The 13,707-nt window shown below is 37.9% G+C and overlaps 1 protein-coding gene across 2 annotated transcripts in view; it reads left to right on the top strand.

Annotated features, from left to right (window-relative positions):
• The first annotated feature begins 265 nt into the window (after positions 1 to 265).
• LOC133406695 (adhesion G-protein coupled receptor D2-like) overlaps positions 266 to 13,707 on the top strand; it is a 98,770-nt gene continuing 85,328 nt past the window's right edge. For both annotated transcript variants that reach the window (XM_061684498.1, XM_061684499.1), the window contains exons 1-12: positions 266 to 501; positions 641 to 677; positions 930 to 954; positions 1,707 to 1,931; positions 7,140 to 7,325; positions 7,521 to 7,600; positions 8,159 to 8,449; positions 8,896 to 9,007; positions 10,645 to 10,791; positions 10,885 to 10,987; positions 12,319 to 12,430; positions 13,604 to 13,659. In XM_061684498.1, the coding sequence (XP_061540482.1) occupies positions 642 to 677; positions 930 to 954; positions 1,707 to 1,931; positions 7,140 to 7,325; positions 7,521 to 7,600; positions 8,159 to 8,449; positions 8,896 to 9,007; positions 10,645 to 10,791; positions 10,885 to 10,987; positions 12,319 to 12,430; positions 13,604 to 13,659 (1,373 nt within the window). In that variant the 5' untranslated portion in view covers positions 266 to 501; position 641. The remainder of the gene's footprint in view (positions 502 to 640; positions 678 to 929; positions 955 to 1,706; positions 1,932 to 7,139; positions 7,326 to 7,520; positions 7,601 to 8,158; positions 8,450 to 8,895; positions 9,008 to 10,644; positions 10,792 to 10,884; positions 10,988 to 12,318; positions 12,431 to 13,603; positions 13,660 to 13,707) is intronic.

Here is a 13,707-nt window from a genome sequence, read left to right as displayed (position 1 = left end):
TCTGTTGCTTTATTAATACATTTGGAGTTTGGTATATACTGTACTTACTGTGCAATGTGTTTAAAAATTAAGATAAAATTAATTTTGCATAATTTTGATAACTGTTTAGTCCCAAACTTTATTACAAGGGTGCATTTAGGCGCATTTGAGGCAAGTGATTCCCAATATCACGTGCCTGAGAGAATAAGGAGGAAGCCATACAAATGATGAATGCTCCGTGTATGACGTAATCGAGCAAACCTCAACCCAGACTTGAGACGTTCGAGGACCTCAGAGGCTCGTTGAGCCCAACTTCGGGGCGCTGTCCTCTGCATGTTACACACCCACTGCTCTTCACAGATTCCCTTGCTTCCTCACTTTACTAAAAGCCTTTCGGTTTACTCCAATGCCGCGGTGATTGAGAAACAGAAGTACTCTACTGTATTTGGTAAACCTGAAACTACAGTGGAGAGTTCACGCTCACGATGAGACGTGCTAAAAGTTTCCAGGACAATCATTAAGGTAAGACGCTGCGTTTTTTTTTCTTGCGCCCCCCCCCCCCCCCGCCTCTCTCTGTCTGTACTTCATAAGGAAATCCATGTTGTAAATTTAACACAAAAAACGATCTATATTACCTGCTGATTGAATGTTTGATTTTCAGGATGCACTGGTTAATGTCTCCTAAACTAAGTCTGCTTGTAAGTATTTTTTTTTTATTATTTTTTTTTTTACTAGACATATTTGGCAATTACTGTATGTTAATATTTAGTTTGAACTGATTGTTTACATCAAAGATGCAGTCTCACTGGTTGCAGCTAAAAACACTATACAACTGTACAAAAGGCTATTTTGTATCAAAGCGTTCCTCTTCAGTAAATTTAAAGTGTGAAACAAGGCACATTGAAATATGTTACCAAATCCAGTAATTAACTAACTGCCATCTCCCTCAGGTGTGTTTTCATATCTTTATATCAGGTAAGTGACTTTGTAATGATTTGCTTCATTCAACATTAACTTTAGCAATCATCACGATGATAAAGTTAGCCTTCCGCTTGTAATTGTGATGTAGACTACGTATAATCTGTACTGAAAATGTGATCCTATACTCATGATCACACTTATTTGTAATGTAAGACAAAAGATACCAAAGTGGAATTGCAAGATGACAAATATTGATTGTAAAATCTAATAGAAATTTTATAATTTCAAATAGAAATTATACTGTATTTTACATTAATTATATTAAGATAAGAATTGCTTGAGAATAAAGTAGCATCCATCCTATCTTCCTACCTACCCAATAAAAGCACAAATTCTCAAATTGACGTAGCATTAACAGAAACAATTGTGTTCAATACTGTTTAATTGTATTAAAATTTTAATATGCTTTAGTTTGAAAGATCTTTTATGTTTGTGTTGTCTTTCAATGGAAGGGATATGTAATATATCTAGTTCCCTTCCTAGCATTATGATCTCAGTTCAATTCAATTTTTCAATTCAATGTCATTTATATAGTGCTAAATCAAAACAGTTGTTTCAAGGCACTTTACACAGGAGTTTGATTACATCAATTGCAAAAAAAAAGAATGCAAAAATATTTAGTGAAGTATACAGTATTGTGTGGTCTTATATATAGGGTATTATCATCAAATTAGATTTGACATGACTATTTTATTATTTATTATTATTTTATTACTATTTTTAATGGAAGATTTCTTATTAAACAGCTCTTGTACTGGAAACCAGTGCCCTTACATATGAGGAGACATCCTATGAATACATACCTGATGAGCTGCAATGGGACAGTGCAGACGAACTGTGCTACCAGCGCTCTGGGGCCTTAGCCAATGTGTCCAGTCTAGTTGAGAAGCAAGACATAAAGAACTATTTAAAGTCCGTGAACATCTCTGAAGCTGTGTGGATTGCTAAGAAATTCACAACTCATCTTCAAAGTAGGTTCAGTATTTATTTCTTCATGTAACTTGAGACATAAGACTTCACTGTACAATAATACATCACAAGATTTGCTTTTTCTTTGGCTTTTTGCAACACCTATTCTAAAAGTGAACATTTGCAGCAAGGGGTTTAGAAATGTCAAGTTATAAGAAATACACGTGTGAAAAATAAGAATGTTACAAAACGGGATATGTGGAGTGCATTTCCCATGCAAACCACCTTCTCGTTTTGCATGTATCATTAAAGCCAAGACTGTTTTATTGTTTTTACTTTGTAATATCAATTTATTTTGTGCTTAAATGCCAGTAATTGAAGTGGATTATTTCTATTTTCGTTATTATGGGAAAATAGTTTTGAAATCCCGGACGAGATTACCATTACATTACTCAGATCAGAATTGAAATGATCCAAAGTGCTTGTTCAGTCTTCACATCATTGTGTCACTTGTGCACATCACAAAAGCAGTTTTTTATTTATTTGAACAATTTACAAATGGCACGTCCATGCACGATTATGCACAATTGTCTGAGGTTTCTGACAATATCAGTCAGTTATGTCATGTAGAGTAAAATGTATTGTCTCTGTTGAATTGTCCCACCCAGACAACATTCAGGCATTAGTTCATCAAAGTCTTGATATGCACAATGAACAATGTGTCATAATATGTGAAACATTTTTAAAAATTTCCATTAGACTTCCTTTCCCAGGCTTTTTAAGGTAATCCATGGTGTCTTGTTATTTCTATGAATTGTTTTGAAAATGTTGAGTATGATTCGAGAAATGTACCAAAGCGAACTAAAAAACTAAAGGTTCTACTGTATGCTTTCTAGCTACACTTCAGTCTGTAATAGCTTTTAACATATTCGTTCTTGAAGTTATAGCGTGTTATCCAGGGCTGTTTTGATTTATAGCAATGTCTCTGTTTTGTGTCTATGTGGAGTGGTTCATGTTAAACTTTGATTTTGGAGCTCAGGGGATGCTCCAACCGGAAGAATGCCTGTCCTCTTCACAAGTTTCCTTCCATGGGCGCAGTGACTCTTTCTATCTTTTAACGCATCGACACTAACTGCTTTGGAATTTCCACCATCTTTTCTTATTCCACCAAGTCATATATTAATAAGTTCCAGCTTTGTGCAAACCTGATCCAAGGAAAGCCTGTGCAGCTGCCTCTGCTAGTACATGGTATTCATTGTGCTTACCAAGAAGTCTTCTACCCCGACGGCTCCTGGCACTAGATTTGCATTTCTTGGAATCTGAATGGTGGACACTGGACACTATAAGTTGATGGCCGTATAATCTACAGTGGGAATGACTTAAACCCTTCTGACAGCATTGGACCAGATGGCCTTTTTTATTATCGGTCAAGAGCAAGACACCTTTGGGGGTTCATTTAAGAAGGAATAGTCATTCTCAGGCAACATCACTGAGCTTCTCATATGGGATCTGGTACTGAATAGAAGTGAAATCCACACTACGGAAAAGGAGTGTTCACCCAATACATCTGGGCTGATTTTCAAGTGGAATTGGGCATCCATGGAAATGGAGTCCTCCATTACAAAGCTGTGGAGGAACAGCCTATGCAAAGGTAAATTGGGCAGCTGTCAGCATCATCAGAATGGGGGAAAAAAAAGTTGAAGGGCTACCGCATTCAATTACAACAGCTCTCATCAAGAACAGACATGAATCCATTGCATGCGCATGGTTTGGCACCGCAGTTTAGCTGCACTGGTATTAGGGCTGGGTATGGTTGCTGTGCAGAAAAACAATTGCATAGAGACTATTCGAACGGCATTTTGGACTGCGCACGTCCTGACTTTCACATGTGCCAAAAATCTGAGATGCATTAATGTGTCAAATCCACCCATTCGGCAATCCAAGCAAGATGAGATAAATGCTGGGGGAAAAAGAAAACAAAAAATAGAAAAAAAAAAATAATTAAATAAATCCTTCCCCTTTACACAGAGAGAAAATAATAGCAGTAGACATAGTTCAAACACAATAGCAAATGTACCTCAAACAAACAAATGTACATTTAAAAAAATGAAAATTCATACAAGTAATGTGAAAAATGACAAATAGCATTTGTGTAAAACCAGGAGGAAGAGGTTCAAAGTTTCAGTTAAACTTTCAAAAGTTAATGTGCTTTGATGCCCTGTCTACTGCTTAGTCTGTTTGTTTTATCTAATGAAGTCACCACAATTACATCAAAATAGTTTTTGTACGTACTGTAGTTACTCTAAACTGCTACATAAAACTTGTTTTGTTGCCAGTTAGTTATGAAGTCATGAAAGAAAGCCATTAAATTGTAATGCAGCAATAGTATTTAGTACATCTACTGCAGGTGGTATAGGAGAATGTGAACAACTGACCATTAATTATTATTCAACTACTTGCAGTATCAACAGCACAAAAAATAGAGTGGAGAGGAGAGTCCTTACCCGCTTTGGCAAGCTTCACTATATTAGTAAAAGCACATATGTTCATTGTTAATGTTTAATGGGTTTGTGGTCTTACAGAATCTCTCTTTATCCTGTTTCCCCTGCTCTAACCAATTTAAGCTCTTTACAGTTCTTGTAAATGTTTTGTGACTCACATCACTTGTAATCCACCCATAAAGACGAACTGTGTCCCATTATGACATCACAGTCCCCTGTAAGTATTGCGAGCCCAAAACGCTCCTCCTACTGGGATGAACGTGCTGAAAACACATTAATACTCTTTGAATAACTAGTTTGTCCCTGCTTAGGGACAAACTACTTTCGGGATTGTTGCAAACTTTGAGGTTATTTATTTTAAAAAAAAATCAGTTACAGGAGTGCAAGTATAACTAATGCTGAGGATCACATTAAAGAGAAGTATACAGTGCTGTGAAAAAGTATGGACCCCCTTCTCAAATTCTTATATTTTGACATAGTTTTGCAACTTTATTTAAGATTATCAAACAAATGTAAATATCAGACAAAGATTACTCAAGTAAATGTAAAATGCTGTTTTTAAATGATGATTTTTATGTATTAAGAAAAAATATATTCAAAGCTACATGGCCCTGCGTGGAAAATCGTGAATTAACTGTGGCTAATCACATTTTTTGGTTCATTTTCACCGACCACACCCAAGCCTGATTACCCCCAGACTCAAGAAAGAAATCACATAAATAGAACCTAATCTCAAAAAGCTGAAATTCAAATTCAAGAAATTCAAGAACAGATGAGAAATAAAATGACATCTGTCCGTGTGGAAAGTTTTTCAAAGCCCAATCTAAACGTTTAAGACTCCAGCGAACCACAGTGAGAGCCACAAATGCAGAAAACATGGAACAATGGTGAACCTACCCAGAAGTGGCCGCCCTACAAGAGACCAGCGACGACTCAACCAGGAGGTCACAAAGGAACCCAGGACAACATCTAAAGAACCGCAGACCTCCCTTGCCTTTGTTAAGGTCAATGTTCATGACGCAACAATAAGGAAGAGACTGGGCAAAAATGGCATCCATGACAATGTTCCAAGGTGAAAAACACTGCTGACCAAAAATAATATAAAGACTTTTCTTACCTTTGCATTAAAAAAGGTAGAATGATTTCCAAGATTTTTGGAAGAATATTCTATGGACTGACTAGACGAAAGTTGAACATTTTAGAATGTGTGTGTCTTGTTACATCTTTGTGTAAATGTAACACATCATTTCAGAAAAAGAACATACCAACAGTCTAACAAGGTGTTGGTCGTGTGATGGTCCCGGGCGGTTTTGCTCCTTCAAGAACTGGTTGACGTGCTGTGATTGATGGAACCATTAATTTTGCTCTTTACTCGAAAATCCTGTAAGAGAATGTTCGGCCATCAGTTTGTGACCTCAAGCTGAAACTTACTTGAGTTCTGCAGCAGGGTAATGATCCAAAACACACCAGCAAGTCAACTTCTTAATGACTTGAAAAAATAAAATTTAGTTTTCGGAGTGGCCTAGTCAAAGTCCGGACTTTAATCCGATGAAATGTTGTGTAATGACCTTAAAAATGCCGTTCATGCACGAAAACACTCCATTGTTTTTTAATTAAAACAATTCTACAAGGAAGAGTGGGGCAAAGTATCTCCACAGATATGTGAAAGACTAATTTCCAGTTAAGGAAAAGCCTTGATTTCAGTTGTTGCTGCTGAGGGTGGCCCGACCTGTTATTGAGTTAAGGGTGCTGTTACTTTTTCACACAGGGCCAGGGAGCTTTGAATATTTGTTTCCCCTTAATAAATAAAATAATTATTTAAAAACGGCATTTTATGTTATCTTTGTCTGGTATTTACATTTGTTTGATGATCTTAAATATTGAAGTGGGGAAACAGCAAAAAATAAGAAATTGAGAAGGGGGCCAAAACTTTATCATGACACTGTAGCTTGTCTATACAAACAAATTTACAAATGTATGAATATTCCTCAACATCCATTGATGAAAATGACATGGGTTCTTACTCATCTTACAGACTTTAAAAATAAAAAAATGATTTTTTTTTTTAACATTGTTTGGGGACAGTGGGGAGCCCTTTTCTGTTTTATGACTGCCCCTGTGTCCGAGGCAAAGTTACGTACAGTTATGGTTTCTATGAGTTTTGTTTTGGAAGAACTTGAGGGCCCTGACCCCAACCCTATCAAACACCTTTGGGATGAGCTACAACAGAGATCGTAAGCATGGTACTCTCATAGGTTCATCATCAGTGACCTTAGATATACAATAATAAATGTTTTTCAGGATAAATTGATCTGTACATTTTCCCCAGACACACAATCTTGTGGATGGATATGGAAATGGATGGATATGGAAATGGCTATGTAACTTTACATAGCCTGATTAACGGGCACTTCTTCGGTTTCCAACACATTTTCTGGAATTTGAACAACTTATTTGACTCACGCTGTCCCGATAATTCAATTTACAAACGGCATGTCGTCCTTGACTGACATAATTTTATGAAACTAAAAACTTGTCTCTTTACCAATAGCTCAGACTTTCCTAATCTGAATTCATTTTGCTGTTGCTCCTGCAGGACAAGGGCAAGAGATTGGGGGGGGAAAAAAATTATAATAATAATTTGGCTTCTTGGTAATTTGGAAATGTTAAAGCTCCGTTGCCTAGAGTTAAACAGTGCATAATACTCTTCATCATCTACTTTAGTTTGCTACAAAGATTACCATTAACTCTCGGCTTTTCTTGAACTAGGTAACATCTCTGTCTTTTTGGACTCCATCTTGGACGGGGATTCCTTGGAGAATGAGACATTTTCCGTAGCGTTTGTCCGCAGCCCTCTGCCTGATGAAGAGTGTGACATTCTTGACCCTGTTACAGGGAATTTGAGCCACGTCAATTGCGACTCTTTCAGAGGAGCTGTCTGCCAGTTTAAAAAAGGTGACAGTGTGTATTGTGATCACGCTATTTAATTTAGGTTGAATTTTTTTCTTTATTTTTCTGACATCCTCTGGTGACCCCCAGGGGATCTGTGCATTATACTTTGAAAACCACTGTTTAAGATACTTTTTCGTCACAGTGTAATAATTGTCGCTTCATCTTACAAATTGTATTAATTCAATTACTCTTTCTTAGTCATAGAAGTGCTGGATGATTTCCGTTTCCCGAAGACACCGTTGTTCAGCCTATTGAGCCTGTACCCTTTAACAAGTTATGTAAGTCAAACCTTCTGAATGTTCCATGCATCCATCCATCCATTTTCTACACCGCTTATCCTCACTAGGGTCGCAGGTATGCTGGAGCCTATGCCAGCTAACTGCGGGCGAGAGGCGGGGTACACCCTGTACTGGTTGCACATAGAAACAAACAACCATTTCAACTCACATTCACACCTACGGGCAATTTAGACTCTTCAATTAACCTACTGTGCATGTTTTTGGGATGAGGGAGGAAACTGGAGTACCCGGAACAAACCCACACAAGCACAGGCACATGCAAACGGCACACAGACCGGAGTTGAACCCAGGTCCTCTGAACTGTGAGGCTCATGTGCTAACCAGTTGGCCACCGTGCCACACTTTGTGATTGTCTTTTATTGTTATTGTACATATAAAGTTTTCTCATCTTGGCATAAGTAACTTGACAACAGCATTCTGACAAGACAAAAATGTAATAGTGCAAAACTACTGAAGAAAAATGTGACATATGTGTGCATAATAGGTCAAATAAATTGACTAAAATGTATCTCTCATTGTCTCTTTGGCATGATAAAGGAGCAGAGTGCCAACTCCTCTTGGGACAGAGAGCTAAGATCACTGCATCAGCTAACCCGGGCTGTCCTGGACGTAATGAAGGATGGTGGTCCAAATGTTCTCACCGCCAGTGATATCCACTTTCTGTCCCAAAAGATGGGGATGGTCTTGTCTGCACTGGCTAGTAGCCACCCAGCCAGCGCTAATGCCGCAGAGGCCATGGCGTCTATTGCTACAGATTACGTAAAGATGTCCAGTGTGATGCTGGAGCCTCATGTGGCTCAACAGTGGATGGGTTTAACAGATGATGGGGTGAGCAGTGACCAAAACATCCTTTTGATAAAGATACGCATTCAAATATGTTCAATTGCCTTCTGTAAAGAAAAAAAAGTTTACAGTTTTGGTGATACTGCTTTTATATAACCATTAGCCATGATGTCCGGAATGTACCCGGAATAAAAACAAGATCGTGTCAGCGATAATGTCTTCATTCGGAGAGCCGAACAATTATGTCATTAATTGATCGGCGAATTAAGACATTAGAGCTTATCACAAAATTTGCATAAAAATGCAAATTATCGGCCCATCCGATCAAACCCATCAGAGTGGTGTAAAGTCTAGTTGTATCAGTCTAAATCTTGGCTCGATGGATTTGCTTGATTACTAAACTGTATTATCAAGTCAGTTGGAAATCTTAATCAGCAAAAATTCCGAACATGCGTGATTAAATGTTTTTTGGATCTGATTTTCTTCAACAGAACAGCATGGGGCCGTTTACTATTGTCAATAGCATTGACAATCTTACTGAAACTCTGGCAGACATATTATCTACTGAGGGAAAAAGCTTCTCACTTTCTACTAAGAATATAGGTACTGAAACATCTTAATACATTGCAGAAAATAAACACAAATACAAAACCTAATTCCAATGAAGTTGGGACATTGTGTAAAACATAAAAACAGAATACAATGATTGCCAAATCATTTTCAACCTAGTATTCAAATGAATATACTACACACACAAGATATTTAATTTTAAAACAAATGAACTTTATTGTTGTTGTTTTTTTTTTTTGCAAATATATTCACTCATTTCAAATTTGATTGCTGCAACACATTCGAAGAAAGATGCAACACAGGGGCATGTTTATCTCTGTGTTACATCACCTTTCCTGCTTGGGAACAGAGGCCACTAATTGTTGAAGCTCTGTAGGTGGAATTCTTTCCCATTCTTGCATAATGTACATCTTGAATTGCTCAACAGTCCGGGGTCTCTGTTGTCGTATTTTGCACTTCATAATGCGGGACACATTTTCAATTGGAGACAGTTCTGGACTTCTGGCAGGCCAGTCTACTGCTCACACTCTTTTACTATGGAGAGATGCTGTTGTAACACACGTAGAATGTGGCTTGACATAGTCTTGCTGAAATAAGCAGGGACTGAAAAAGATGTTGCTTGGATGGCAGCATATGTTCCAAAACCTGTATGTAGACTTCAGGATTAATGGTGTCTTAACAGTTTCCCATCCCACACCCCATACCATCACAGATGCTGTCTTTTGGCTATGCGCTGATAACAATCCGGACGGTCCTTTTCCTCTTTGGCCTGGAGGACATAAAAAAACAAACATTTGAAACGTGGACTCATCAGATCACAGCAGACTTTTCCACTTTGCATCAGTCCATCTTAGATGAGCTTAGGCCCAGAGAAGCCGGTGGTGTTTCTGGCTGTTGTTGATACAGTATATGGCTTTCGCTTTGCATGGTAGATCTTAAACATTTGTAGATGTAGCGACCAACTTAGTTAACTGTCCATGGTTTTCTGAAGTGTTCCCGAGCCCACGTTTTTAATGCAGTGCTACCTGAGGGATCGAAGGTCACGGGCATTCAATATTGGTTTTCGGCCTTGCCACTTACATGCAAAGATTTCTCCAGATTCTCTGAATCTTTTGATGTTATAATGGACTGTAGATGATGAAATCCTTAAATTCCTTACAATTGTATGTTCTTAAACTGTTGAACATTTTGCTCACGGAGTTGTACACAAAGTTAGGAACCTTGCCCCATCCTTGCTTGATGCTCCTTTTAGATCCAGTCATGACACTCACCTGTTTCCAATTAACCTGTTCACTTGTGAAATGTTCCAAACAGGTGTTTTTGAACATTCTTCAACTTTCCCAGTCTTTTGTTGCCCCTGTCTTAGCTCTTAAAATGTTGCAGGCATCAAATCAAAATGAGAGAATATTTGCTAAAAAACAATAGTTTATCAGTTTTAACATTAAATATGTTGTCTTTGTAGTTTATTCAATATAATGTATGTTGAAAAGGACTGGAAATCATTGTATTCTGTTTTTTTTTGTACTGGTCTACTGAATTAATGACACATACATCATTCAGATTTTTGTTTTACATTGTTCCTTGTGCATTTTCACATTCCTGCTTTTAATGTTCTCATTTTAGTGTGTTTTCATTTGCTCTAGTGGCTTCTGCTGTGTCTTTGTGAGTAGATGTGTTCATCATGAGCCATAAGTTGACTGAAGGAAGCTGCTGTCAATCATTTAAACCATCTGAGATCAGCTCCAACATGGTGAGCGGCAACGATCAGGATGAGCTGCTTATCCCAGACTTGGAGTTACAGAGAATTCAGAAGCTGGGTAACATAAATACACACAATGCAAAACAAAATCTTACAGCTCTTTGATTTGAAACATATTATTTTTACTAGCACAATTTCTTTTTTGTTTTAGGACATAAGGATGTGATGTTTATTCACACATATTACAGCCATTTGAATGAGATTGTATCGGGTGCAGCTGAGCCTTTTCTGAGTCAACAAGAAAAAGTGAAAAGGTTGGGCATTTACTGATCCTATACTTTTATAATTATCATGTTAAATTACATTGCAGACTATTTTGAGCCTCGTAATGGAGTCAACTCCTCGATCAGCTTCAGCCCCTGTCAACAGAATGTCATGATTTGGCTGATAATTTTCCGTATCCAACCCATCCATCGGCTCGCCAGCCAACCGCAGGGCACATAGAGTATAGACAAACAACCATTCACACTCACATTCATACCTACCACAACAGTTTTTAAATGAAAAACGCCAACCCTTTTTTAGTCTTTCTGTTGAAATATGGCACTGTTACATATTGATTATATTTTGGTAGTTGTTGTATAGTTGTTAGAATCAGAATCATCGTTATTTGCCAAGTATGTCCAAAAAACACACAAGGAATTTGTCTCCGGTAATTGGAGCCGCTCTAGTATGACAACAGACAGTCATTTGACAGAGAACACTTTTGAGACATAAAGACATTGAGAAAAACAGTCACTGAGCAATAAAGGGTTGCTAGTTATCTGGTAATGCTGGTACATTTATTTTTTAGCATGTCTGCCTCGGAGTTAAGGGTGCAGAGTTTCCAGGTGCAGCTCTGTGTGGACTTTGCATGTTCTTGTATAGGTTTTCTTCAGGTACTCTGACTTTCTCCTACATTCCAAAAACATGTATTTTAGGCTAATTGAATATCCTAAATTGTCCATTGGTGTGAATGTTTTTTTAATCTATATGTGCCCTCAGTTGACTGGTGACCAATCACTGTTCTTGCATGGTTTTTTTCCAGTTGTCTGGTTTCCTTCGCCATCCCATAAAAAGTTAGTTGCGTTAGCGAGTGGTATAAAATATAGCTGTTTGATTTCTTGTGTCCTATTCATCTTTTGATTTGAAACCCAAATTAATTCAGGGTACAACAAAAGTAAAGGAATTTGGCTCACTGTCAGAATCAGAATCATCTTTATTTGCCAAGTATGTCAAAAAAACACACAAGGAATTTGTCTCCGGTAATTGGAGCCACTCTAGTACGACAACAGACAGTCAATTGACAGAGAACACTTTTGAGACATAAAGACATTGGAAAAAAACAGTCACTGAGCAATAAAGGGTTGCTAGTTATCTGGTAATGCCGGTAAATTTATTATTTTTATTTTTTTTGATAATTGTGCAAAAAGATGCAGAGTCCTCTAGCACTTAGAGCAGTTCGAATGACTAATATTGCAGTAGTTCCAATAATTATAGATGGGAGTGTGAACAAAAATTTCTGTGCATATTTTATGTGCCTGTGTTATGAGCTTCTACGGTATAATGAAAACTGACTGTTAACTGAGGGTCTCTCCATCTTCAGAATTTTCTCAGGTCACCTGGCTTCTGCTGTCATATCAGCCACTCTCCGTGATGCGTCAAAGGCCCAAACAATCCCTGTTGCTGTCCAGTACACTCTATCCTCATCTCATGTGGTACTGCTGGATAAATAATGCTTGCATTGTGCAGAGATTTTTTTAGGAGTCTTTTTCGATACTTTAAATATTTCTTTATGCTTTTTGTGTGTAGCTCCACTCATTAAGCAAGTATTGCTCAACATTGTTAATGCCTGAACTGGAGCTGTTGTAGGTTTGTGGTGCATGTATGGCTGATCTGAGGAGTGAAACAGAATCACAAGTGGGAATGGGCATAAATATTGATTCATTAATTTATGTTTTATAAGAATTTGGCTGACTGTGTTGAAATGATTGCTGCATAACCTTATCTTGCAATTGAGGTAAAATGGAGTGCAAGGCGAGTGACAGTATCTTAGCTATGGGAAATTGTGCGACATTTATGAAGACCTTGACCAGCCAGCATTATTCTGCTCAATACAATGTTGGGGTGTAAAAACATCAGCTCGAAACATTCTGAGACTTTCTCCCATCCCATTAAAAATAATACTTACAAAACTACAATTAATTCAGCTTCACCTTCCCCATAGTCGATCGATTAAGGGTGCGTTTGGAAATGCATTCCAAGCAGGCTATGCTACACTCCGGACTGTTCGGAGACTCAAAGCATTGTTGGAATGTGCTGTTTGGTTATTCAGAGCACCACACTTTGGGAGTGGCGGAGCGTGCTCTGGCCGTTCTGACTGGGGAAACAGAGCAGCAGAGTATCAGGCAGGACAAGCATGGAAGCAGTTCAAGCAAGATGTGAGGGTTGTGGGCTGATGGGGGATTCGACGACCTCATTCACCATTCATTTACTGTGGATATAACCCAAAATAACTGTCTTGCGTAAATACAAAGAAAGGGAGCATGCTCAGCCTCTCGGAACACTCGCACTCTCAGGAGTAGAGTTAGGGCGTCAAATTGAATTTCTGAATGCATCGTAAATTGAGTCAAATGCCCATCCCTGATCATGACCGACTTGCATATAACTTCACCTTTTAAAGGCGTTAAAACACATTAACTCCTTTCATACACGGTAATGTTTCCATTCCCACTCCCTATGTCATATGAGTACGTATCACAATGGGATTGTCGTAAAATTGCAATTAGTTTTCATGCGATTGCATTGCAAGTAAATTCTGCGGACAGTGACAAATATTATGATCATAGATAGTATTCAACATTAAATGATGAATGTCTATCTGCTTCTAGATGGAGTTTGCACAGAGATTTTCCCCAGTCTGTGCCTTTTGGAATTTCAGCTTAATGTAAGTTTCAACAGCAAAACAACAAATACATTTGCATTATCTAATCAC

This window comes from Phycodurus eques, chromosome 8, assembly GCF_024500275.1.
Source record: "Phycodurus eques isolate BA_2022a chromosome 8, UOR_Pequ_1.1, whole genome shotgun sequence".
In the NCBI taxonomy this organism is placed as follows: Eukaryota; Metazoa; Chordata; class Actinopteri; order Syngnathiformes; family Syngnathidae; genus Phycodurus; species Phycodurus eques.
The sequence above is the reverse complement of the archived record's forward strand: the minus strand, read 5'-3'. Positions and strand labels throughout refer to the sequence as shown.